The sequence below is a fragment of the Oryzias latipes genome, chromosome 7 (assembly GCF_002234675.1).
Source record: "Oryzias latipes chromosome 7, ASM223467v1".
Classification (NCBI taxonomy): Eukaryota; Metazoa; Chordata; class Actinopteri; order Beloniformes; family Adrianichthyidae; genus Oryzias; species Oryzias latipes.
Genome location: NC_019865.2, coordinates 29,612,798 through 29,638,887, shown reverse-complemented (window position 1 = coordinate 29,638,887; position 26,090 = coordinate 29,612,798). Strand labels below are relative to the sequence as shown.

Below are 26,090 nucleotides of genomic sequence, written 5' to 3'. Positions count from 1 at the left end.
ATCTAAAGATTTTCTAAAATTTTCTAAAATGGTCTCCATAGATTGTGAGTAGAACAAAAGCCCATATTTAGGATCCAAAGACTTTTTATGATCAGAAGTACATAAATCTTTTCTTCTGTGGTTTACCTGCTGCTGCAGATCTGCAAACACAGTGGGGTCATTCAGATCCAGAGAGGAGTTTCCCACCATTTTCAGCCTCAATGTTTGTTTGAAAACCGGAAATACCTCTAAAAAAATAGATTGTGCTTGTTATTTCAAAACAGGCCAACAGTTTCTTGGAATATTTAATGTAACTCACTCCCTCCCTCCTACCTCATGGTAGCCTAAATGATTAGGCTACCATGTTGGTTGAGGCATGTTTTCCAATTGAGTAAAAAAACAAAGCTGTTATTTTGCCTTTACGCTACTGGTCCGGACGGGTTGAATGCGGCCCCCGAACCAAAATGAGTTTGACACCCCTGCTTTAGAGCAACCAACAACGCATGTCCAGAAAAACCAGCAGAACACGCAAACTCCACACAGAAAGAACCTAGCAGGGATTTGAACCAGGGGCTTATCGCTGTGGGGCGAGAGTGCTAACCACTGTTCCACTGCAATCCATAGATGTAAATCATGTCTGGAAATGCAACTTTTTCACAAGGGACCCCACCCATGGGACAACTATGAACATATTTACTTTACTATCAAGCTAATCAAAATTTTGGTGAGAAGTGAGCTAAAAGGTTGAAGGACTATAACCATCATAACCAGTTCAAAACGGCAGGGCGACTCCTAGTAACAATTTTAGCATGTCTGCATAGCAAAAGAGCAGCAAACACACAAGCTTCAGTTCTCCTTCTGTTATAATGTTAAGCTAATAAACCAGAGGGGGGGGCAATTATTTTGACCTGCAAGCCACATAGGGTTCTAAAATTGGATAGAAGGGCCAGACCACAAGCGGATGCATGGAGTGAGAAAGAAATAACATGGAATCTGGATGAAAATGTTTGGATTGAAAATTATATTTTTAAACAGAGCATTTTAGAGTTTTTATGTTAAAACTTTTGTTCTCAATTTATAGCCAATTGCACATCATGAAAACTTAGAGAAATGCTGCGTTCATGTGGTGTTTGAGTAACTGGAAGAATGAAAAACAACAAATCTTCCAACACCACATGGATGCTAGAGCGGAGTCCCCAAACATTTTCTTGTGAGGGCCACAATAATTATTTTCCTGTAACCCTTGTGCTATCCTAGGCACTTTGACATTGGGAGTTGGGTCATGTAGACCCACTAGACAGTGCTGTGAACCTTTTTTCTTCAATGATTTGTGATCTTCACTGGTGTTCATGGATTACATGAAATCTTTCCACCTTTATCCACCTTTGTCATGGTAGAGAGAACACGTCAATGGAAGGGTGGGGTCATCTAAGATAGATTCTCTAACCTTCATAAAAATTAGTTCCAGGATCTTAGAGTGAAAACAAAGATCTGATCGATCACATATTTCTGTAGATCTGAAGAGCTCCGCGTTTCTGTACAGGAGACACGGCACGGAGGAGATTGATTGACAAGGTCTTCAGCCAATCAGGACACAGAACAGAATGCACTGTTTAAAAAAAGCAGCATAAACGCTCTAAAAGAATGAGCTAAACCAGGAAAAGATAAACTGTGACGTAGAAAGGGAAGACTGTCTTCTTTTCTGTTTGACAGAGACTTAAGAGGGTTTCAGGTTGGAGCACAGACTGCAGAAGGAGGGAATAAAATGTCACGTTCCATACAGGTCTTTATCGTGTGGCCAGATAAAAATAAAAAACACGGGTCTCTGATATTGTTCAGTGGGCCGGGCCAAACATGGAGGCGGGCCAGATCCAGCCCGCGGGCCGTAGTTTGCAACCCCTGCAATAAACCAAACACTGTCTCATTTTAAATTCTCCTCAGACTCCAAAGCAGAATCGGTGCTGTGGAATTTTAATAAGTCCAAACATGTCCATAAACATTAAAAATACAGAAAGCCCTAAACTCAACTGGTTATTTTGTTGGAATTTGAACAAACAGGGTTTCACTGGCACGTCATAGTTTCAATAAACACCGGTCGTATTGACCAGTTTTAAGCCAAAAGAGCGGCAAACAAAGATGACTAAAATGAATCTTGCTTTTTAGATTTGTGATGGTTTCTTGTGAAAATATTCCAGTTCAAAAGCAAGAGGTGAACTAGAGAAAATGCACTGACTGAGGCTGGAAAAACAAGAAGAGGTTGATGCGAAATGGTTTGTTAGTACCAGTTGAGGAGATAAGACGTGTCGTGATGTTAAGAAATCTCTAGAAAATTTGTTAACAGACAAAAGTGGTTTAAAGCTAATTTAAAGGACATATTGTTTGTTTCAAGGGAGGAAAGAGATGAGGAAAGTGGAGAATTTATGTCACTGAGCTGCATTAGAATTCAACAGCAAAGTCTGTGTCATGTCTGCGTTGGAGCCCACCTATCTCATTTTCACTGGGAAATGGTAGTGATCTGACGTTAACCTACCGGTACCTGCTGAACACCTTTAATGCAGTGGGTTATCAGGTCTGTTTGTCCTGCATGTGTAAACACCATTGCTTACCCTCATAGCAAATGAATGGTCTCAGTTGTTCACATCTGGCATCTGCCCATTTTCCAGAGTTTCCAAAAAACACGAGGACACAAGCTGCTGTTTGATCATTAGGTTCAGTCTCACTCCAGTACTGAAAGGTGGTCGTACTCCCATTCGACCACGTCCAGCTAGTTTTAGCAAGACCGATCCAGACATCTTCTCCTGCAGGTTTAAGATCCATGATCTTCCGGTTTTCTGCAGAATTTCTCACACTAGCCAGATCAGTGTAATGCTCTCTGCAGTAGCTCTGCGCCACAGGCCACGTCATGAGAGTGTTGATGTGGACAAATGTCACATTTGACCCTGAAATCATATAGAAAGAATGAATTACACTTGCTATTGTGTGTGGCATTCTGTTTTGCTCTGATGTAGAAACAAAGGGAAAAATCAACATGTGGTTCTGTCACGCATTGCAGAAATCGACTGTTTATGCGTCTATTTTATTTTAAAAAATCTCTTTTTGTCATTTACATTTTTTTATAGTTTATTAGTTGTAGTAAATACAATAATAACAAGCCTTTTCAAAAATACAAATTATACTAACACAGTTGTTTCCTCCACGAATGATGGTGTCTAATTTAATTATCAGCAAAGGCCTCCACACATCTACAGATCAGAACAAACACCTGAAATATACAAGACCGTCTCCTGCAGTTATCTATTAGAAGAAGAAATGATGGTTTCATTCTCATACTAGCTGAAATAAAAAGTACTTTCGGAACCTCTTGCTGACACTGTCTGGGCCAGCTGCCTTACTCACCTTGACTTTTCTATAAGCCCCACTTTAGTCATATTTTGATCCATCATAAAAAAAGGTTCCCAGAGGTCTTTTAATTATAATTAAGCCTTTTTTTAACCAAAATATGAAAAACTGTGTTGTTTTCTAGGATGAGGTTTGTTCAGAAAGGCAGGAGAATTAGAAATTCACCTCTGTCGGTGCAGAAGTAGGCCGAACGACAGTAATATTTAAGGTCAAGAGCAGCGGTGTTCTTCATTGAGCATAACCTCACCTCTCACATCAGAGCACATTGGTTTTATTAACCAATCACAAGGAGCATCGTTCCACAGTCCGTTGGCATACATGTACACACACTGTACGTTGTTCCAGCCACTGATGGGTTCACCAGGATACCAGTATCTGTAGTTAGCTCCATCTTGTTTGAAGAAATCTTTGTCTGTCATCGACCACTGCCAAGTGCCTCCATCATAATATAAGCCAATCCAAGGTACCTAAGAACAAGGACGTCACATTATTAAATCCCTGATTAAGGGATTTATTTATTTTCCCCATGGTCCCAGTATTTCAATGTATCCTCTGTTTAAACCTTGGAGTCAAACAATTTGTGCCACAACAATAGTGGTTTGACAAGTTTGAAATGTAGTTAGTTTAATTCTGTAAATAATGTTTGACCAGGTTTATTACCCACAAAATAGAGACAGGAGGGGAATTTGAACAAAAGGTTGTGAGTGTGGCAGCAGAAATTTGAGGGAACCCAAATTCTGCAAAAGATTGGAATTCTCTGTAAATTTAAATAGATTGAAAGCTACGAGATTAAAATCCCATGACGTAAAATGTTGATCAACCACAGAGCATGCATGTATGGGGTGCAAATATCATTTCATTTTCAATATTTCAAAAGCATTTTTTCACCTTTTAATTCATGCATTTACAAATGTAACATTTACTAACTAAAAATTTGGTTAAAATGTTCAGTTTGCAAATTATATATTTAGATCTAAATATTTATTTTCCACACTAAACATTTAAGCTTTGTGACTAAATATTAGTATATTAAATATTAATGTTAATTATTAAGTCCAAATTAATTAAATATATAGTTATAATAAATATTTAACTTTAAATGAAATATTTAGCTTGCTAACGTAAATATGTAGTAACTTGTTTATTTCCTCATAAAACAGGCTAAATTACCAAAAATGTTGCTGATAATATTTGACTGTACAGCTTTATGTACAGCACGACATAAATATGACAAAGAGGCATTTTATACAAAAAGGACCAGACATTTGTTACAAGCCAAAAATGTGTAAGAATTTAGCCTTAATCCTGTAGTGGGTCGACAAGTACGGGTGCTGTGGGTTTTTGGGTTGTCTGGCCTCGTGGAGGTTTGTAGTCGCATCTTCAGGGGAGCCCAGGTGTGTGCCTCACCTGGAGTCTTGCTGTTCCCTTGAGCCACCTCAAGGGATGTCAAGAAAACGGAACATACCATTGTCATGTGTGTAAGGTTAATGTAAGTTGCTCTCACTGATGACGTACGTATTTATCCCGTTCTCATTGCTCTGAAATTGATGCATAGATGGACTGGAAACAGAACTCCTGCCTAATCCTTGCGTTGCGGTGTAGAGGGATGGACGTGGAACGTTGACATGACGGAAGCAATTTAAACATTCTCATTGATGTTCTATTTATCTGTTTTTTTGTATCAATGCACCTTAATATTTAGGGTGTACCCTGCCTTCACCCAACAGTGGCCATCTTAGGCTCAAGCAGCACTAAAAGAGATGCAGCAGGTCAAGAAAATGGAGGAATCTTGGTGTTAATAATAATAATGGATTGGATTTATCTGCGCTTTTCCAGACGCTCAAAGTGCTTACATTGTGTCCATTATTCATTCATACTTGGTGATGGTAAGCTACGGTTGCAGCCACAGCTGCCCTGGGGCAGACTGACAGAGGCGTGGCTGCCAGTTCACGCCTACGGCCCCTCTGACCATCACCGGCGCATTCATGCACATCCACAGACCAGTGGAGCCACACTGGAGGCAGCGAGGGTGAAGTGTCTTGCCCAAGGACACAACGACATTGGATGGTGGGAGCGGGGAATCGAACCGCCAACCCTTCGATCATTGGACGAACCGCTCAACCGCCTGGGCCACTGGATTATTGTAGTTCTAATTTAGGGTATTTTAAATTCTTTTATAGTGTACTGTGACTGAAACGCTGTGATTAGGTCATGCTTTTTTCAGAAACGAACTTTTAAATTGTCGTCCGTGTCTTTGTGTTGTCCAGACTAAATTATTGCAGCTGTTTTTATGCTGGCTTACCCAAAGCTTCAATAGCCAGACTGCAGCTGGTCTAAATAAGTTTGACCACATAACATCGATTTTGGTCTGTTTAAACTGGCTGCCAGTGGAATACTTGCTTTTTATGAAAATCCTGGTCCTGACTTTTAAGTCCCTGGTAGGTATGGCACCTTCTTACCTCTCCAGTCTGCTTTTAAGATTCTCCCCCTTAAAGTCCTTATGCTCCGCCGACCAGTTTGTGTTAATGGTTCCCAGAACCAAAGGTAAGTTTTGGGGGGATGGTGCGTTTGCTCTGTTGGCTCCTAAACTATGGAATCAGTTGCCACGACAATTAGAGAGGTCACCCTCTTGAAGAGTTTTAAAAAAGAATTGTTCCTCCATCTCAACACTTCAGAATGAGACTAGCCCTGTTATTATGCTGGTTTGAATATCTTTTAAATTGATTGTATGTTTTATATTTTATTTCCGCTATTTCTGTTTTTCTATTCATGTCTCTTCAGTGTTTGAAATTGGTGTTATGCTTTTTATTTTATTCTATTTTATGTCTCTACAATGCTTTAGTTTAAAGTGCCTCGGATAGCACAAGGGTTTATTCTTTTATGTTTTGTTCTCTACAGGACTTTGGCTCACTAAAAACTGCCAGCTGGTTCTCTCCTCTCTCTGCTCTGGTCAGATATAGAAAGAGAGGATGTGGATGTAACGGAAACCTTCAGATACCTAAAGATGGTCCAAGCTGTCTGCTGGACTCAAGGCTGCTGCACAGGAAAACGATGAGCAGGTTTAAGGACATAGACAGAATGCAGATGTGTTACAGAGAAAATACATCCCGTCTTTCATTTTCTTCTTGGACACTTTTTACTTGCTTCTTTAAGAAAATGAAAGACAGGATGCTAAGTGAGTAGCGGGCGGTGCAGTAAAGAGTTTGAATGCGGCTATTTAAACAACACTACACATTTGCTTTGCATGCAAATTGGATGAGGTTCCATTTTATTTGTTATTCTTGTTTTTTTTAACATGTATACCTTCCATGTTTTCTAATTCTTCTTTTCATGTAGTTGTTCCCTCCATCCATCCATCCATCCATCCATCCATCCATCCATCCATCCATCCAGCCATCCATAATTTGGATGGCTGGATGGATCCCAATATAGAGAGCAATCATGCAATATTTGAGCGCACAACAAATCTACATTGTATTCTACCAGAAAGAACCTGTATACCCCTTGTGCTATCTTAGATGACCCCCCACCCTTACATTGACGTGTTCTCCCTACCATGACAAAGGTGGATAAAGGTGGAAAGATTTCATGTAATCCATGGACACCAGTGAAGATCACAAATCATTGAAGAAAAAAGGTTCAGAGCACTGTCTAGTGGGTCTAGATCAGTGTTTTTCAACCAGTGTGCCGCGGCACACTAGTGTGCCGTGGGAGATGGTCAAGTGTGCCATGGGAAATTGCCCTCAGTAACTGATCTAAAAGCAATTACCATCTCCAGGAAATCAGCTCTGTGTTCATCCAAACAGGCCCTGATAAAAAACTGAGGAGTTAGGAATATAAAAGATCTTAAAATTACCTTTTTTCTTTGTGTTTATTTAATTCTATTAAAGACATTTTGATAAGAATGACGGTACAGCGATTTACCTGCAGCTATGACAGTTTGCGGAAAAGTCCCGCCCCTTTAACTGTCTCCGCCAATCATTCTTGAAGGCTTAATCACATGTCATCAGTCTGACCAATCAGAAGTGCTTAAAGTCTTCACTTCCTTGTTCTTAATTCTGCTGATAAAGTCGCTAAGTTCTAACAAAAATACCAGCTAAAGCTCGTCTTTAGCGGTGTAGCTTTCCACAGAATCCGGTGTCAGACAGTGAAACAAGTGGACAATACAATGAAGCTCAGAGACGCGAGTCTTTCTGCAATTTTTCGGCAGTTTTCACACTACATCTCCCATGATGCATTGGCTTAAAGGGCCAGTGTCCCAGCGCACAATGAGTTGTCCTTGTGAAACGTCTTGAATTGAAACCACAACAAACAAACAGTTTCTAAATTTTCTTATTTAACTTTAATTTCATCTCTTAGAAAAAAACAGCCGCAACTTCCTGCTTTTTCGGCCGCAATTATCACAAAAATGCACGTGAGATTGCGGGGGGGGGGGGGGGGGCTGTCGATCAATACAGACCATGAATTTCTGCTTTTTTTTTTTTTTTTTGGATGCTGGTGTGCCGCAGGATTTTTGTCGAGGTTAAAATGAGCCATGGCTCAAAAAAGGTTGAAAAACACTGGTCTAGATGACCCAACTCCCTATGTTAAAGTGCCTAGGATAGCACAAGGGTTACATTTTTTCGGTCCTGGCTTCAACACTCTATACAACATAATTTTAGAAGAAGAGGTGGTCATGAGGGGAGTTTCTATGTCCTGACTGGCTGCAATTAGTTCAAACCACACAAATGAAGATTCACAGCAGGGAGGTTTGCAAAAAGAAAAAAAGAAAAAAAGACAGAAAAGAAAACTTCAATTCAACTGCCTAGTAAAAAAAATTGGGTCAAATGCTTTTGATTGATCCTTTTTTTCTTTGGAACTTTTTATTTTTTTTCCTTTTCTGAGCTCCATTTCTAATGCTTTATTAGCTCACCTGTTTCCATTTGCATCATTACCTACACTGACTTGTACCACTAGTTTCTACTCATAATTAAAATGTCAGTACAGGGAATAAGTATAAAAAGATCAATTAATAAAAACTATAGCTGTATATCAAAAATAGTACAACATAAACCAACAACATTTCTTTGGCCATTGGTTTTGGTAACCATGACAGATACACCTTAGAAACAAAGGTTTGTGAAGCTCTTTAACCTTACCAGGGTAGTTGGAAGTCCCATGTTCATCAGGATGTTCACATCATCCATGTTGTCCACAGTTGCTAGGTCAGTGAATTTCTCTCTGCAGTAACTCTGAGCTTCAGTCCAGTTCTTTGGGTCGTAAATGACATGGTACCGGCGTGCGGGGCGTGAGGAAACCGCACTCAGAGCTGCCAAAGACACGCAGGAACATGACAATCACAAGGATAATGACAAATATATGCACATGAAAGACTTGCCTGAAGCAGCAAAGATGAGCAGAACCTTTTCCATCATCGTACGTTCTTCTCATTCAGTCTGATACTGCCGATGTTTGTGTCTGGGTTTTATCCCTAACATGCAAAATGTCAAAACCATTTGAATTTTAGGCAACAGATGTTTATTCTGAAACCCAAGTCATTAAAAAAACAACTCAAGGCAGTTTTAAATCCCAAATGATGCATTTGACTCCAATGCATCTCTCAAGGGTGGAGATTCATGAGGTTTAAGGTTCTTTGAATTTTTAAAAGAAACATCAGGTTACCCTATGTCAGGCCTTTTTTATTTTTACTAAACGACTGCATGGAGTCTGCCCTAATTTCCCCCAAAGGAGCGCCATTGTTAACAAAACACTGCCACTCAGAGCAGGCAGAGTCCGGAGAATCACACAGACCTCATAAAAGTAAAAAAGAAAAACGCAATCCAAACAAACAACACCATCAAGGCAATCACATCAGGACAATTTGTGGACAGTGGAAGAGGTCTCTGACTTATGAGTAAGGTTTAAGTCTACCAGAGCTTAGGAGAACAGACAGAACAGTGTCAGGAGGAGTCTATTCAGAGGCCTCAAAACAACCCAACACAGACTACAGGACAATGGTGTGAGGATGACTCTGGTGGTTAAAAAGGCAGAGCTGAGGACCGAATGGTGGAAGTTGAAAAATGGCCTGTGTGGCTTTTAGGAATAAGTTAAAACAGACTTTAGGAGAGCTGAGAGCTGTTCCTTGGGTGCTGGCTTCCTGGGCCCTCTCTCCACACAGGGAGAGGGATCCCTGAGTTCTCTAGCAAGACCGTGAGCCGAAGATCCCATCACATCTGAGCCTGGGGGATGTCCATGTCCCTGTGGTGCAGGTTCTGGTCCTTGCCCTCGAGTGCTAGGCCTCTCCAAAAGTCCAACAGTGGGAGAGCCTGGTCGGGGAATTTTTACAATGCTCTTCGGGGACCCCCCCACCTTGAAGGCATCCTCCTTCTGGGTGGCGGGTGGGTGGCCCCTACCTTGCTCTTTCTTGGACCTCCTGTATGGTGGGCGGGTGGTTGCCCACAGCGTGGTGCGGGTCTCCCTTGAGTGGCCCTGGCTTATGGCTGGGGTTGAGGGATGCCCAGAACTCCCTGGAGGTGGTGCGCTGCTTGTCTGGCATTGGGGGGGGATCTCTCCGGGGGCAGGGCCCCATGCTGTGTCCCCTAGCGCAGCAGGAGGGGGTATTCCTTTAGCTGGGCTGTAGCTTACACTCTTTGTGCTCCTGTACCCCTCTGCTCTCTGGCGTTAAGGGGGCCTCTTTGGTGGTCCTGTTAGTCTGGTTAGCTGACGTGATCACCTGCCGGGCCGATTTCCACTATCTGCGGGTGTTGGGGGACCCTGGGGTGGGGATGACCGGGATCTCTACCTCTTTTTACATTCCTTCATCCACCTCAGTAGAACACAAACACTCACCTGAGTACAGGTGTCAGTGTTATGGGGGTGGTTGATGGTGAAAGGCAGTAAGAAGTTTGGAGATGGGATGAAAAGATGAAATTGAATTATTGCAGATTAGAGGGATGATCTGGGTGAGAACACACGAGCCACCAAAGAGGAACAGGGTATTTTTGGCCACAAAAACAGTTTATTAATCTTAAAACCTGACTGGCCAATGAGATGATAAAAACTAAAATACATAAAACCGCTCTAAAAATTTTAAAATACAATAAGATGCAGAAACAGTGTAAAAACGACTAAAAAGCAATACTAAAAGTCCGGGGGACAGTCGACAAAAGCAGCTTTGGGAGACAGCAGATCCGGAATCCAGGGGACGTCCTCCACCTGCCAGACTTGACCCATGATGTCCTTCCTCCATGATCAGGGAAGTCCTCGGGTCACACGCACCAGGACCTGCAGGCAAACACATCTGCCAGCACCAGAAGCAACCACGGTTGCCTTAGGCCAGGGGTCGGCAACCCATGGCTCCGGAGCCACATGTGGCTCTTTCATCCATCTCTTGCGGCTCCCTGTGACTTTGGAAAATAATGAGTATTTTATAATAATTAAATTTAATTTTAGTTTGTTCATTTTTCATGGCATTTCAAAGGCGCTGCTGGCTCCGCACGAAGCGCGAGCCACGTAAAAAACAGCTTCCTAAATGAGCTCGTATTTATCGGGCGAGACCTGCAGAGCTGATAGCAGGGAGAGGCACGCGGGGCGGCTTCAATAAACACTCCGATCTTCTGCCGGGAACTTGACGTACCGCGGGGCAGAGACCAACTCACTGATGACAGACTGAGAGTTCGCGCCAGTGTTGCCAGATAGAGTCACAGTTTTCCAGCCCAAAAGTCATCTGAAAACCGCCAGACCCAGCCAAAAACCGCCCAGCACAAGTTTTGATTATGTTTTTTTCCCGTACTGGACTGATAAAATAAAAAAAAATCCTAAATAAAAGATAGTTCAGACTAATAATAAAATGTGTACAATATTGAATATTTCTTCAGCGGGCCGCCTTCTTCCATTCATTTTCTTAACCCGCTCTATCCCCGCTATAACCTGCATCCTACTCTTCCATCCTTGTGCGGCGCTGGAGCGCCCCGACTACCGTATTTTGCGCTCTCTGTGTAGGACACACCGGGAGCGCGGGGGAAACCAACTCTCAGCTGCAGAGGATGTGAACAGGTGAACAGGTAGAGAGGAAAAGCAGGTAAAGAGGGGGGAGAGGGGCTTTGGCTTCAAACTCTGTCAGAGAGATGCAAACACGGGCGTCAGATTGAGACGCAGCTTTCCCTGCGGGAGTTGAAGCAGAGACTTTCTCTGGGATGATTTTATAAACTCAAACATGGAAACATGATTACCAAGTAGAACTCTTCAAAATAATAAACCTGATCTCTCCACATTCTCAGTGTCTACCATGCATTGATAAACACATCGCTCCATGCAGCCATCAGACCAGAACCAGTAGCTCCTCCCAACGCGGCCGCAGTATCATCTTTTAAAGAACACAATGTGAATTTGCAGCGACGTATGCTTCAGACGATGTCCGATTGGCCAATCTACATGTCAATCAAGTCCCGTACTTCTCAGTGAGGATTTTGATTGGCTGGTGGATTTTAAAGAAGTACTTTTTTTTTAAAATCTTTTCTGGCCCGCGATCTACACTCATGTCATTGAAGGTCGACCGGTAGATCGCGATCGACGTAATGAGCACCTTTGAATAATATATACATGCATAATATATATAATGGTGTCAAAACGGGTTGTGGCTCCGAGTGCTTTCTTTTTTATTAGGGGCGGTCGCAAATGGCTCTTTGAATAAAAAAGGTTGCCGACCCCTGCCTTAGGCCATCCTGAGGAGTGTGGCTACGCTTTCCCATACTTACAGGCCAGGCAGAGTTCCCCTCTGCCTCTGCGCGTATTCAGCCTCACTAACTCCTCCCCGTGTCATGTCGCTTCTGGCTGGCCTTCCGGCACGCTGGGACTCCTGCATGGAAACACACAAGCGGCAGCATCAAAGGTACTCCAACATCCAGGCTGGACCCAGCCTTCTTGTGCGTTTCTACCAGTCTGCTGAGTCACGTCGGGATACTTACAACACCGGCAGGGTCCCTGCCCTGCCCCCGCGTGTTGACGGCATGGCAGAACTGGCGGTCCCAGCGGTCCAATTGCCCCTGGTGCGTGCGCCCTCCTCACTCCATTGGTGCATCTGATGAGTGGTCTGGCGGTCCAAATGCGTCCCCTGTGCATACAGGCCCGGTGGTTCCCGGCGTGTATGCCATGCTCCCAGGGTGCGCAGAGCCAAGCGCCCCTGGGGTATGCGCCTTCCTGGCCGGGCAGGAACTTTTCCCAGAGTCCGCTACATTCTGGAGCGCGCGTCTGCTTCTCTCCTGGGGAGTGGGAGTGCTTCCAGACTCCAGTTGGCTCATCCGTGCTCCAGTTCCTGACCGTTTACCTCGCCTTCGCTCCTGCTCCTACACCTGGCTGTGGATCCTGCCTCTGGCTCATCTCTGGCTCGTCTCTGCTCTGTACCTGACCGTGTACCTCGTCTCTGCTCCTGCTCCTACACCTGGCTGTGGATCCTGCCTCTGGCTCATCTCTGGCTCGTCTCTGCTCTGTACCTGACCGAGTACCTCGCCTCTGCTCCTGCTCCTACACCTGGCTGTGGTTCCTGTCTCCGGCTCGACTCGCGCCCTTGACTGTCCCCACAACCACAGCTGGATGAAGCTCGTCTGCTGGACTTTTATATATGTAGTTGTAGATTTAGATAAGTTAATTCTTCTCTATGAGTTCTGGTAAATCGCCTGTCCGTCCTGGGGGAGGATCCCTCCTTCATGTGGGCACCCCTGAGGTTTCTTCGTTTTTTCCGGAATCAGTTTTTTTAGGAGTTTTTCCTTACCGCGAAGGGGGGTCTAAGGGCAGGGATGCCAGTATAGCTTAGTCAGTTTGTTAGTTCATTTTAGTATTTTCCTATTGAACTCTTTGTATTCATGATCCTTTTAAGTTCATGTTTTACTTCGAAGCCCATCGAGACGACTGTTGTTGTGATTTTGGGCTATACAAATAAAATTGAATAAAATTGAATTGAATTGAATTGAATTGCTCCACTCCTATATAGTCTCTCAATTAAGAGCAGGTGCTTCTAATTAAGGGGCGTGTCCACATGCAGCATGCAAGGGGTGTAAAAACACAACAAACATGCAAAAACCATCCAATCATGCAATTAGTTTGTCCCACCTGCTCACATCAGCACACCATTGAACAAATTGTATGCATGACAGAACAAAATGCTTTACATGTGTTGGTTTGTATGCATAAGTATGTGCGTATGAACTGTAGTTGTTTTTTGTATGTGAATATTTTTGTAGCCAACGGGTATGATTGTAACATTTGTGAGTGTGGACAGGTCCCAGCTCATTTAGACTGACATTTACACCTGTAAGAAATGATGATAAACTTCCAGCAACTTGTTGCTTTACACACACACTCTATAATAATCCTCCAGTTTCTTTATCTTCCTATTCTATAACATCCCTCTCTCTTCTTTCCTCTTCTTCTTTTCTGTCCAGAAACAATAAAAATGATGCAAATATAATCAATAAAACTACATTTTAGTCTAACTTACAAAAGGGGTTTATACAAATATACACCTTGTGTCTCAGAAGATTCATTACCCCCCGTTGTAACAGTAAAATATTTCCAACACTAGAAGTCTTCAGCTCTGATCTGTTTGCTCAGCTGTTAGACAGAGATCAGGAGACTCTTCCACATGACTGGACATCTACAGCTAAAGTGAACAGGGAGACTCGAAGGTAGCTGGTGTGTCATCTCAAATGAGGAGGCAGATAAGGAGACTTGGTGGTGGAATGAAGAAGTTCAGAAGTCCAAGTGCCAGAATCCATCCATCCACTAATTTTCCAAACCCACTTAATTATTTGAACCCTTGTGCTATCCTAGGCACTTTAACATTGGGAGTTGGGTCATCCAGACCCACTAGACAGTGCGCTGAACCTTTTTTCTTCAATGATTTGTGATCTTCACTGGTGTCCATGGATTACATCAAATCTTTCCACCTTTATCCACCTTTGTCATGGTAGGAATAACACGTCAATGGTCATCTTGACCCCATAGGATAGCACAAGGGCAAAGGGTGACGGGGATGCTGGAAACGATCATAGCTACTGTTGCATGAGGGGAGACTAAATCCTGAATAACTGGGCCACACAATCATACACACACTCACGTTCTCGCCTAGGGAGAATTTAGAGATATAAATTAACCTATGAAGCCTGCTCTGGACTGTGGGAAGAAGCCAGAGCTCCTGGAGAAAACTCACACAGGGACAGGGAAAGCATGCAAACTCCACACAGAGAGGTCGCAGCCAGGATTTGAACCAGGACGTTCTTCCTGTGAGGCCAGAGTGCTGTTACACCACAGATGGAGATCTCAGCATCCGAATCATATGACGAATTTTGAAGGAAACTATTAGTTTTTAACCCTATATAATCGTTTGTATCATATTTGATATATTTGCATGTTTTTAGACTTTCCTCAAATCCCCATTGTGTATTTGGAAACTCTGATTCCACTCTCCGCTTTTAAACACAGAGTAAATGACATTTTTACATAGTCATGTAAATGTTTTCTAAATCAGTAATTTAATATGTCTTCCCTCTCCTTTAAGTGTTTTTAGCATTTTCAGGCCAACATTGTAAATAAGAAATTGTTCTTAATGTTTTGCCTGGTGAAATAAAGGTTTCAATCAGTAACTTAATCCATCTTTTCTGCCCTGTAGTTCATCGTCATTCCACTAGAGGGAGTAGAAGGGCTTTTCTGCTCATTTCAAAAAGGCTTTTATAAAACACTTTTACTAATTTTCATAGCATTGTAGTAAGAATAACTCATCAATTGCTTTTTATTTTTAAATGACAACTTGCTGCAATGAAAGAATACAAAATCTGTCGCAAATGAATTATTTCTTTATAATACATCAACACCGTGTTGAAATGTGTTGATCAAATGTGATTCTGTGGGTAAATGAGGTACTTTTTTTAGTGAACACTTGTCACAGTTTTTAAATGTAATCCACATCATGCCTACCACAATTCAAATAAATACTGTTTTGATTATTAAAATAATCGAAATAACAATTTAACTGGGATCTTAAAAAACATTTTTTGAGTGTACATAACAGCTCCTCCAAAAGTATAAAGTTCCTCCAACAGTCTAAGACCAACATTCTCAGACTGTTTTTGAGCAGGAGAAGGAGAAGCATCTCTGTGAGATGAGGATGTCAGTGTTGCTCTCAGGCACCCGACGAATGAACAAGCTGGATCCCCTGAAGAGGCGGCCCTGAGGTGGGGTGGGCGCACAGATCGAATTCAAAGGGAAACATTTGAAGCTCTCTGCAGCAACCAAAAAGCTACCTTCTGCCTCAGAGGATTCCAGCAGTGGAGCCAAGATCTGAATACAGGAGAGCGAGGACGAAGGCCTGTAGCCGGAATGACCACACAGAAGCACCTGCCTCCACCTGCAGACTAATAGATCCATGAACATCTTTGTTTTCGTCGTCTGAGCTGGAATCTGGATCAGAACTGTACAGTTGGATAGCTCCAAAATTACTCGCCATTTTTGTTGCACCGGGATTGTTACCTTGGGGTTGTGAGGGTCTGTAAGATAGCAGAAGAGCATGTAAACAGATGGATGATGGGAAGTGGGGTTTACTACATGTCATCAGTCCCCGCACACAGCTCAGGGGTGAATTTCTAATGAACTACTGCCGCTCTGTAGAAACTATGTCCCAGAAATCAACACAATGTTAGTATTTTGTCTAAAAATGGCATAATCATAGTTAAAAGACCACTGGGAACACTTTGACAAGTGTAATTAAATTCAGAGACTTCTCTTAAAATTTGCATTTCTCTAATCATAAAAGCCTGGAATCACCTCACCTGCCACACCTATGCTAGATTAAGATTATCAGAGACGTTTTGTCTGGTAAGGACACATTTTTCTTTCATGTTCCGTTACTTAGCAACACTTTGGTGCCACATTTGGCAGTGATCCGATCAAATGGAATGCGTGCGGTAGACACTTTGAATGTAATTTCTGTTGCAGCAACAGAATTAAAACAAGCTTCACTGAAAGATTTGCTTCTTTCTTTGTGCAGCCTCTGTGAAGCTGTATGTGCATGCACACACTTTGTGAAGAAAACTGTATTTGTCTTCTTTCGAGGCAGAAGTCAGCCGGATAATTTGTATCTGCAGCGTTGTCATTTTTCTTCATCTGACTTTAAGTCCGGTACTCAGGGATGCACTTCTGTCAGCCTGCAGCTGTTCCTTGTGCTGCTGCTTTTTGGCTGCCTCATGACATAAATGGGTCAAACTGACCTCATGTTGCACCCTGGCATTCAACTCTTCTGCTCAACTTTACACTTGGTGGTTTGAAACAATGTCTGATGCTTCTACATCAGCATTGCTGAACTCCAAACTGGATTTGTAACGGATTCAACAGCATATCTGTGGCATGAAGCTCCGTTCAGAGCAGAATCTGAACATGCACTGTCCCATCAGAAACTAACTTGTTATAGAAAGGCATTTGTGGAAGCCATTTTTACATAAGGTGTAAGTATTTAGACACTTAGCTCCATAACTCACTGCTTGCCAGCTCCCCTTTGCCATGGGATCCTCACCCCTCCCTCTTTTTAGCTACTTTTTCCAGCTCATTTGCTGGAACCTCTCAGATGGAAAGATTTCATCTGACCATGAAGCCATAAGTCTGTCTGTCATGTTCCCCCAACCAAACCTAGAGTCCCTTCATTCAGTACCTCTGAAAATAAAGTACAAAAGACCTCAAAGAAAAACAAAGTTTTGAAATTATGTTGTCTTTCTGTTGGTAAAAAAGAATTTGAAAAGCTGCTCAAAACCTTTTTTCAAAAAATCCTTTCTCGATAATAATCTAAGTGCTGCTAAAAACATTTATGTAAATCATCCTTGGCTTTGAATCTTATTTTTTTGTTTTTGTCGGTTTTAAACAGTGCTAACTTCTGTCAATTTGTACTTTTGGAATGATATAAAGTAAACATTTGTTAAAAAGATTTAATTGTGCCATAAATCTCTTGAAATGAGTTTTTCTTGTGTAGATAGCATGTGAGCAGGGCTCTCTCTCATTCACAAAGTTTGCTGCAGTTCTTTTGTAACTAAACATATGGCAGAAATAGAAAAGAAATCCAGAGTAAGTACCATAACTATTCGGCCTGCAATAACTGTTCGGGGTCCTTTCAACTGAGGATAACGTTACACTACGGTAGCCCCACTTGGACAAAGTACGTAGCGTGGAGATCTGCTTGGGCTCTATATATTTTTACATCAAGTTTCCTTTTGTAACCCAAAGTTCTTTTCCTTCATAAGTTGTGTCTGACATTATTCTTTGTAATGTTTATAGAGAGATTTTTCCACAACCCACTTTGTAAAAAGATCTGTGGCTGTTAGAATGAACCTGCTGCTCCACACAAGAGAACCGTGTCTCTGAGCAGAGCAGCTCTGCAGCAAGCTTTCTTCGCGTTTGCAGGCAGGGAAGGCGCTTTGTTACAGTGTGCAGTCCATAGAAGGATTCTGACCGCAGTCTGGTCAGCTGCAAATGCACTTAATAATAATCATTATAATAATAAAAGCACGTTTTAGAAGATAATCTCGCTCTATGTCGGAGCTCTGTTTGTTTACAACGGACCGCATAATATCTTCTTCTATGGTAGTGTCCTAATTTGTCCAGACCAATCACTATCTGACACGTCATTGGACCAACGGACAGCCAATCACATAACGTGACGCCAGCATTAGTTGGAGGACCCTGAACGGTTGTTGCAGGCCGAATGGTTATGGTACCTACAGCAGGTTTGGTAAATTAATTCTGTCTTGTAACAATAAACCAGAGATTGATGCAAAGCCATTTTTACCCTTTTATATAATGTTATGTTTTGTGGCACCTACACCGCATCTCCACAACAATTAGATAATTCCACTTAAAGATAAGCGAGTTAACATCTGCCTGGCAAACGCGATAGTAAAAAATGCAAAATTAGCCTCTAGTTCAGTTTTTTGTTGACATTTAAAATAGCATGTGGCATGTTGTTTTAGTTGCATTTGGTCCTTCCACTTTTTTGTATCATCTGTCAGAAATGCCCATTTTATCAACTTATCAAAGGCGCTCAATAGATTGATGTAACCCTTGTGCTATCCTAGCCATTTTAACAATAGGGAGTTTGGTCATCTAGACCCACTAGACAGTGCTCTGAACCTTTTTTCTTCAATGATTTGTGTCCATGGATTACATGAAATCTTTCCACCTTTATCCACCTTTGTCATGGTAGGGAGAACACGTCAATGTAAGGGTGGGGTCATCTAAGATAGCAGAAGGGTTAAATTATATAACTTGAGTGCATCCAGTTTGTAAAGTAGTCACTGTAGGAATTTGACGCACATCTTAACTGACACAAACCTTCATTAAATCAAAGGTAATCTGGAGTCACAGTTACAAAAACTGCTATTCCGGTGGTGTTGTGGTACAAAAGAAGCATCACAAGAAAAAAGAAAGTCTGCTTAGTAAATATTATGAACTAAAAGAAAATTGATGTTCATTAGTACCCATCCATCCATCCATCCATCCATCCATCCTTTCCTCCATCTGTCTGTCCATCAATCTATCCATCCATCCATCTACACATTTATTCAAATTTCCCCCAATCTGTCTATCCATCCATCCATCCATCCATCCATCTATCCATCTTCCAAATCTTCTGTATACGTTTCAGGATTACAGGGTTGCTGAAGCCAACCCAGCTTCTGTTAAGAAGAAGAGAACATGCAAACTCCTTATATAAAGAATCTAGCTGGGATTTGAACCAGGGCCTTAGGGAGCCCTCACAACTACACCACTGTGCATGCAGCCCTTTCAAGAGAGCCCAAACTTCTCAACTTTTTCTTGACTTTCACTCTTTTGGATTTGTGCAGATCAGATTTTTTTCCCCATTTCAACTTCCCAGTGCTGAAACATTTACCTTCGTTGTTTGGTCTGCAGTCATAATATAGTAAACTGTAGGATAATTCACTTCTGCAAACACTGACAGAAGAATACTAACTCTGATCCAGACCCAAGAGCCCGGGTGTGAACACCTAAGTCTTAGACCAGTTCTGTTTTATTTAATCATTATTTCAAATTGCAAGACGTCACTTCAAGTAAAAGTACATCCTGGTTACTGGAACTAGTAGACATTACTTTAACCAAAATGACAAATTTTCATCCATGCAATATGCGCAATACAGTACAGTAAATATGGGTCCGCTGAAGAAACTGTCTTTCATAATGATCTCTGGACTGTACCAGCAGGTTTTAGAACTAACACAAACAGAAAATGGTACATGCATGCAGGAGCTTCATGCTTCTCCTTAAAAAGTGTGTCTTCAGCAAAGTGTGTGAGTGAGCTGCAATTTGAAACTGTGAATGCGCGTGTGTTACTGTACTGCAAAGTCATGTCAACCAGTTAATCAAGTTCAGCCACGTGGTCGAAGGGAAGTTTGAAAAAGATCCCCTGTCACATGAGCCCCACCCCGAAGTAGACCCAGCAACTTCCATGCAGAGGAGGTTATGGATCACTGAACTGATTCTGCTTCTGCAGGTACTCATTCCATGAATCCATAAGTCAGGGGTCGGGAACCTATGGCTCGAGCCATATATGGCTCTTTTGATGGTCACATGTGGCTCGCAGACAAATCCTTAATTATACTTTTTTTTTTTCATTAGACCAGTCCTTCTCGGGCGCGATGCGATGCCAGAGGCGCGCAGTAGTAGCGGTGCTTGGAGAAAAAACTATCAGTTTACTGTTATCTATTATTTCACAGAGTTTTTACCACCCGGAAACCTTTGAATTGCCTCCCTGAGGAAGAGCGCGCAGTTTTGGGGACGGGATGTGTGAGGAAGAAAGCAGAGGGGGTGGGGGGTGGGGGGGGGGGGACCGGCAGCAGGTGAATCGCGCAGAGATGGTAAAAACGTAAAGCCGCTGCCCGTCACTCCTGCAGCGTGGGTGTGTGTGTTTGTTCCATGTCTGTCTCACATCTAAAGAACATTCAGACCTAAGATCCCGTTTAAAGTCTCAACGCCTGCATGAAGCAGAAACTCACCACGTATCAACCAGACTAGACCATCAGCAAAACTACCACCAGAAATACTCATCATTTATTAGCAACAGTATAACAATGTTATTAAAAAGAATCCACAGACTTATTGGACTTTAAAAATGTTGAAATTACATCAAATGCACACATTCATTTGTATATTTAGTTTTAAACATATTGTCGCGGACTGAGTTTAACTTGGCTGTTGGGCCGCGTTAAAAGTTCTGGAGTTCATGGAACGCATCGATCAAGCAGAGATCTGATTGGCCCTCAGTTCTGTCGCTCAGCCTGTTGTTAGGGAGTTTGGACCAATGGGGTTCAGCCATGGGCCGAATAAGGAAATGGGAGGGCTGGAGCAGGACGGGGGAATATAAAGTTGGGAGAAGCGCTCTCGTCTCGGCGGGAGAGATTCAGGAGTTGCTGAATTGATTGTACGGCGTTTGTTGCGGTCTGCAGTAACCAGAATAAAGAACCCTAAAAGAGGTTAAGTCTCCGTGCCTTAGTGTGGGAAAGGGACACTACATTATTGTATGGCTCTTTCGAAATTACATTTAAAAATATGTGGCGTTTATGGCTCTCTTGGCCAAAAAGGTTCCCGACCCCTGCCATAAGTGATGGTTGAACCTCAAAACACCACATAGGTATTAGTATTTCTATCATTTTTTCTGTAAATTAAAACATTCACTTTTACTTTGTTTAGTTAAAATAAATTAACAGTGGCTGCACACATTTGATTAAATTGTTTTAAGTGAAAAAACAGTTTATTTTCTTTTGTTTGTTTCTGACTTTCCATTCCAGGTGAGCCCATCCATAGTAACCAGCAGAGGAGGTTGGGACCTTCCATGGGGGGAACTGCAGGAATTGCCAACTCTCCTCATGGACTTTTTTTTTTGCTTCTTTAAAAGAAATGATTTAGTTCGTTTTTTAAAACTACTTTTATATTATTCAAACATTGTTAGTTTGCCGTTTTGAAGCCATAGATTCATTAGTTAGAATGTTTAATTGGTTTGTTTCCCCATCCCTCATGTGTCCAGTATAGTTTTGCCCCTGTCTGTAAAGCTTTCCCAGTGTGTCAGTGCAGCAGCTGAGTCTGGTCACTATTCAGTGTAGTCCTACTTTTTTGTTTCATATAGTTTTCTTTTTTTTAGTTGGGCTCCTTTCAGGACCTGAAAGGAAAATCTAATGGCACACGTAACATAATCAGTTTATCTAATAAGAGTACCTGAGTGCGACCTGTCAGGATATGTGTTCATCTGGGGATGAGTTGTGCCGACACCCCGGCCAACAGCAGGACAAGGCGGACGTCTCTCTTCTTTACCTCTTTATAATCATTTCTCTTTTATTTGTGTTTGTTTTTATGTATTTTATTATAAGGGACTCATTCTATTATTTTATTGCATGTGTGGAAAGTGGTGTTTTTGTGTTTTTTTTTTATGTACAGCACCTTAAGTTGCTCTTTTTTCATGAAAGGTGCTTTAGAAATTCAATTTTTTTAATGTCATTCATTCATTCATTTTCTTAACCGTTTTTCCCTTTCGGGGTCACGGGGTTGCTGGAGCCTATCCCGGCCACTTGTGGGTGAAGGCAGAGGACAGCCTGGACAGGTCGCCAGTCTGTCGCAGGGTAGAATGTCCACAAACACACACCCATTCACTCTCACACTCACACCTAGGGACAATTTAGAGTTGCCAATTAACCTATGAAGCATGTTTTTGGACGGTGGGAGGACATTTTTTTAATGTGATTATATGAAATGTTTATGTTTCTGCCACCAAGCCTGGGGGGTATTCCAGGAAGCATGTTTAAACTAGCCTGACTTTAAGCCTGAACTCTGGCTGAAATTCGCCTGAACTTGCTTACTCGGGGTATGTCGGTTCCAAAAGACCGGATATGAGTTAACGTAATTACGCCCGACTTGGTAACCCTGGGTTAATGCTCGTGCACGGAAGGTACATAAAGACATTCTCAATAGATCGCCGATTTCCGGAGTCACCATGGAAACGCGTGGAGAACCAAAGAGAGCGCAATACTTAAGTGAGACGGAGTCTGAGATTTTAATGACAGCGTATGAAGATTATACGTCCATCAAAAAAGTAATACGGCTGCATCAGCAAAAGAGAGAGTTTCTGCTTGTAGTAGAAGAACAGACAAAGTAAACGCAAGAGTTTCTGATCTAATTTCCAGTTTCCTTGTGACGCATAGATATATAGATAACTTATCCAATTTTGCCACCTTAAATGAATTACTTCTATTGGTAACAAGTAATTGAGTTAAATTTATTCAACCTAATTTCTTACGTCTATAAAACCCAATAATTGTTTCTACAACTCAAATTTATGTATTTATCCAACTAAATGTCATATTACTCCAATTCAATTAATATTTTTTCCATCTTAATTAATTATATTTCTTGATCTCTCATATGTCTAAGTATGAGCCGTCAGATATACTCATTTTTATAACAATAAAAAGGACGGGGAAAAAATGCACGTTGCGCTCAAATTCATTAAAGAATTGTCCGTCTTTGTCATCATCCTTGTCATCGGTAGGGGTGATATAAACTCATCATCCTCTCCTTCACTCTTACTCATGGTGCAGAGACATAAGCACAGTAGGACAAGATAACTCAGCAAAACATGGCAAAACACAGTAAAACAGCTAAACAACTAAACACATTTGGTCAAAAACCCACACTTAAACCCAAATCCGTCCAGACAAGCAAAGGGAATGGTCTCCCATAATTCCTTGCGGTGCCGATCTAACAGCAGCACCAAAGTTACACCTACTTAATTGAATTAATTTGAATGAAAGTAAAATAACTGTCTGATAAATACGTGTTATTTTTAAACTGACTTAACAAACAAATAATTTATCTTAACTGAAGCAAATAACTAAGTTAGATCAAAGTGAAAAAGTTGAATTTTCCAGCATCCATATGTGGTCTTATCTCCCTCTCACGGTGGAAAAAGTATTATCTGAGCTTCTTTATCCACTAAATCATCTTCAAATGGAACGCCATGCTGTTTCACCTCTCTGAAAACAAACTTAGCTTCAACTAAACCTGCTCCGGACCAGGTTATGTTCAGAGTACGAGTTGCTATGGCAACTTGACCTACCCTGAAACATACCTCCATTTCTGGAACCGAAAGCTGAGGTTATCAACTTCCTTAGCCTCAAACTTACCGTCGGAGCTAGCATAACCTGCTTCCTGGAATACCCCCCTGGTCTTCTGAATCTTGGGTTCTACACCACCATTTCCAAACACATTTCTCCCAACAACCTTCTGGCTTTTTTTCTTTTCAAGTTCATATAAGTTCAATAATAAGTTTGCTGGTAGTCGGTAGTGAATCGGGATCAATGCCTGCATCCATTGCTTCATAGCAATGCTCAAGCTCAGCTCTTGTGGCAAAACTCGCCCTCTGGTGTCCTCTTTTTCTTTGTGATCTTTAGGTCAGGTAGGCCAGAGTTGTGCTTACCACTCACAGAGGCTGGGACTTGTATGCGCCTGTGTGCAGAGGAGGCAAAAAGAGACTGCATGTTTAGTCTGATAGAAGGAGCTTTAGCTCTTGTGCTGTCTTGTGCTATCTGAGATGATCCCACCCTTACATTGACGTGTTCTCCCTACCATGACAAAGGTGGATAAAGGTGGAAAGATTTCATGTAATCCATGGGCACCAGTGAAGATCACAAATCATTGAAGAAAAAAGGTTCAGCGCACTGTCTAGTGGGTCTAGATGGATAGCACAAGGGATAACTTTCGATAACAGTCTTCATCACTGTGACTAAGTAGTTGTATCTGTTTGTCACCTGCCTGTAAATGCCGGTCACTTTTAAAACACAACCACCAAATGTTTAGGACTTGTTTGATTTTTGTCATGTTTCTCACCTTCTCTTCCTGGTGCCCAAAGACAAAAAATGGTGGCCAAAGCCTTCACTTCCTGTTTAGGCATAGGAAGTGTAAAGGATTTGGATTTCTTTAAATACCTTTCGGTTGTAATGATTTGAGTTGTCTGTTTATTTATGTTTTCTTTGTTTACAGGAATGTAACTGTATGATTTACTAGACATTTTTATCTTTTGTTGTATATTTACTTTTTCTTTATTGTTTGGTTAAAGTGGCTTCCTTCCTGGGCGTGGCCAGCCAATTAACTGGAGCCCATAAAAGGGAAGGAGCTCAATGTGAAGGAGGATGAGCTTGTGTGAGCTGTGCAGCTGAGGTGTGTGAGCTGGGAATAAAAACCTGCTTCTCAACTTTAAGGTCATCTGCCTCCTATTTTAACCAGGCCACTCTAGTCACACCACATTGTGACAATCACTCATGATAACTCAGAGAAGCTCATAGGCACAGAAGGTTTGTTTGAAGGGACAGAAGAGTGAGAAAAGCCAGCCTCCTCAGTCAGTATAAACTGTGTGTCTGTGTGGCAAAGCTGTGTGAAGGGGAGGACACATCACTGTGTGGAGCCAAACGACACAAAACAGACAGACATCACAAACGCCATCCACCTTTCCATCTGTCCATTCTGCAACCATTTCTCTCTGACTGTTGTTCAACACAAGGATCATTTTCCTGGACCTGTTTTGCTCTTTGGGATCTAAGAAATCGTAGCTGCATCCTAAAACTAAGAGAAGGTTAGGTGGTTGACATTCATCTACAAATCTTCAGGTGTGTTTCAAAGCCTCAGCTGAGTCAGTGGAGCACAGGGACAGAGGCAGAGCGTTCCAGAGTTTGGATCCATCTCTTGGAGCCTTTCATCACCTCTAGTTATAAGTGTGTGAAGGAGAATCAATACCACCAGACCAGATGATCTAGGAGCACAAGATGCTTTATAGGATCTCAGAATCTCAGATATTTAATGTGAGACCCGACCATAAAGCGTTCTGTGCAGTAAAGGCCACAATAACATCTTAAATGTTCCTTAAGCTTTGTGCTTAGAACTGGACAGAAGATGGTAGCCCAGAGCTTTTAGAAATATTGAAGTGGTTTATGGGTGCTGTTTGTAAACTGGTAGTCAAATATTAACAGCAATATTTTTGGTTATTTAGTCCATTTTAGGAGAAAAAAAACAGGTTTTTGTTTTTCAAATATATATTTTCACCTTTTAATTCATGGATTTAAAGATAGTGGGTTTTCTTGACAGATAAATATTTAGTATTAAGCTGAATATTTAGCTCTACACTACATATTTAGCCAACATACAAATGAACTTGCCGATAAGTGGAAGTGGACTATCAAAATAAAAGCTGGACTTTGCTGTATCTTTCTTGGTGATCTGTTTACTTTTGTAGAATCCACAACTGTGCCGTTTTGGTCCACAGCCCTCTGTCTGCTTTTATAATCACAATCCTTGAACAAAAATTTAAAAGGTGCTTATTTTCCATACGACAGCAGGAGGCGCTAATCAAATACTGCAAGATTGTTATAACAGTGCAGTCTATAAAAAGCCCCCATGCCAGCTCCCCAACCCCCCTTATCTAACTACCTTCAAAAGAGGAAAAGGCTGTGGACCCAACAGGCATGACTGTTGACTCAACAAAAGTAAACAGATCGCCAGTCCACCTCTGGTGTCACACACGGACAGGTCTCAAAAGTCTGGGGATGCCCTGAGAAGAAGCCTATTTACAGGAGAATAGCTGTTAAAACGGCTGAATGTTTTCCACCAGCAGGTTGGACATCAGTAAATCTCACTTCTGGTGC

At 41.9% G+C, this 26,090-nt stretch overlaps 1 protein-coding gene across 1 annotated transcript in view; it reads right to left on the bottom strand.

Moving 5' to 3' along the window:
* Window positions 1–8,844, bottom strand: part of LOC105353659 (lymphocyte antigen 75-like) — a 9,571-nt gene extending 727 nt beyond the window's left edge. The window contains exons 1-4 of the mRNA XM_011472942.2: window positions 8,517–8,844; window positions 3,626–3,845; window positions 2,586–2,918; window positions 127–227 (exon numbers count right to left, since the gene is read on the bottom strand). Coding sequence (XP_011471244.1) covers window positions 127–227; window positions 2,586–2,918; window positions 3,626–3,845; window positions 8,517–8,564 — 702 coding nt within the window. The 5' untranslated portion in view covers window positions 8,565–8,844. The remainder of the gene's footprint in view (window positions 1–126; window positions 228–2,585; window positions 2,919–3,625; window positions 3,846–8,516) is intronic.
* Window positions 8,845–26,090: the final 17,246 nt, after the last annotated feature.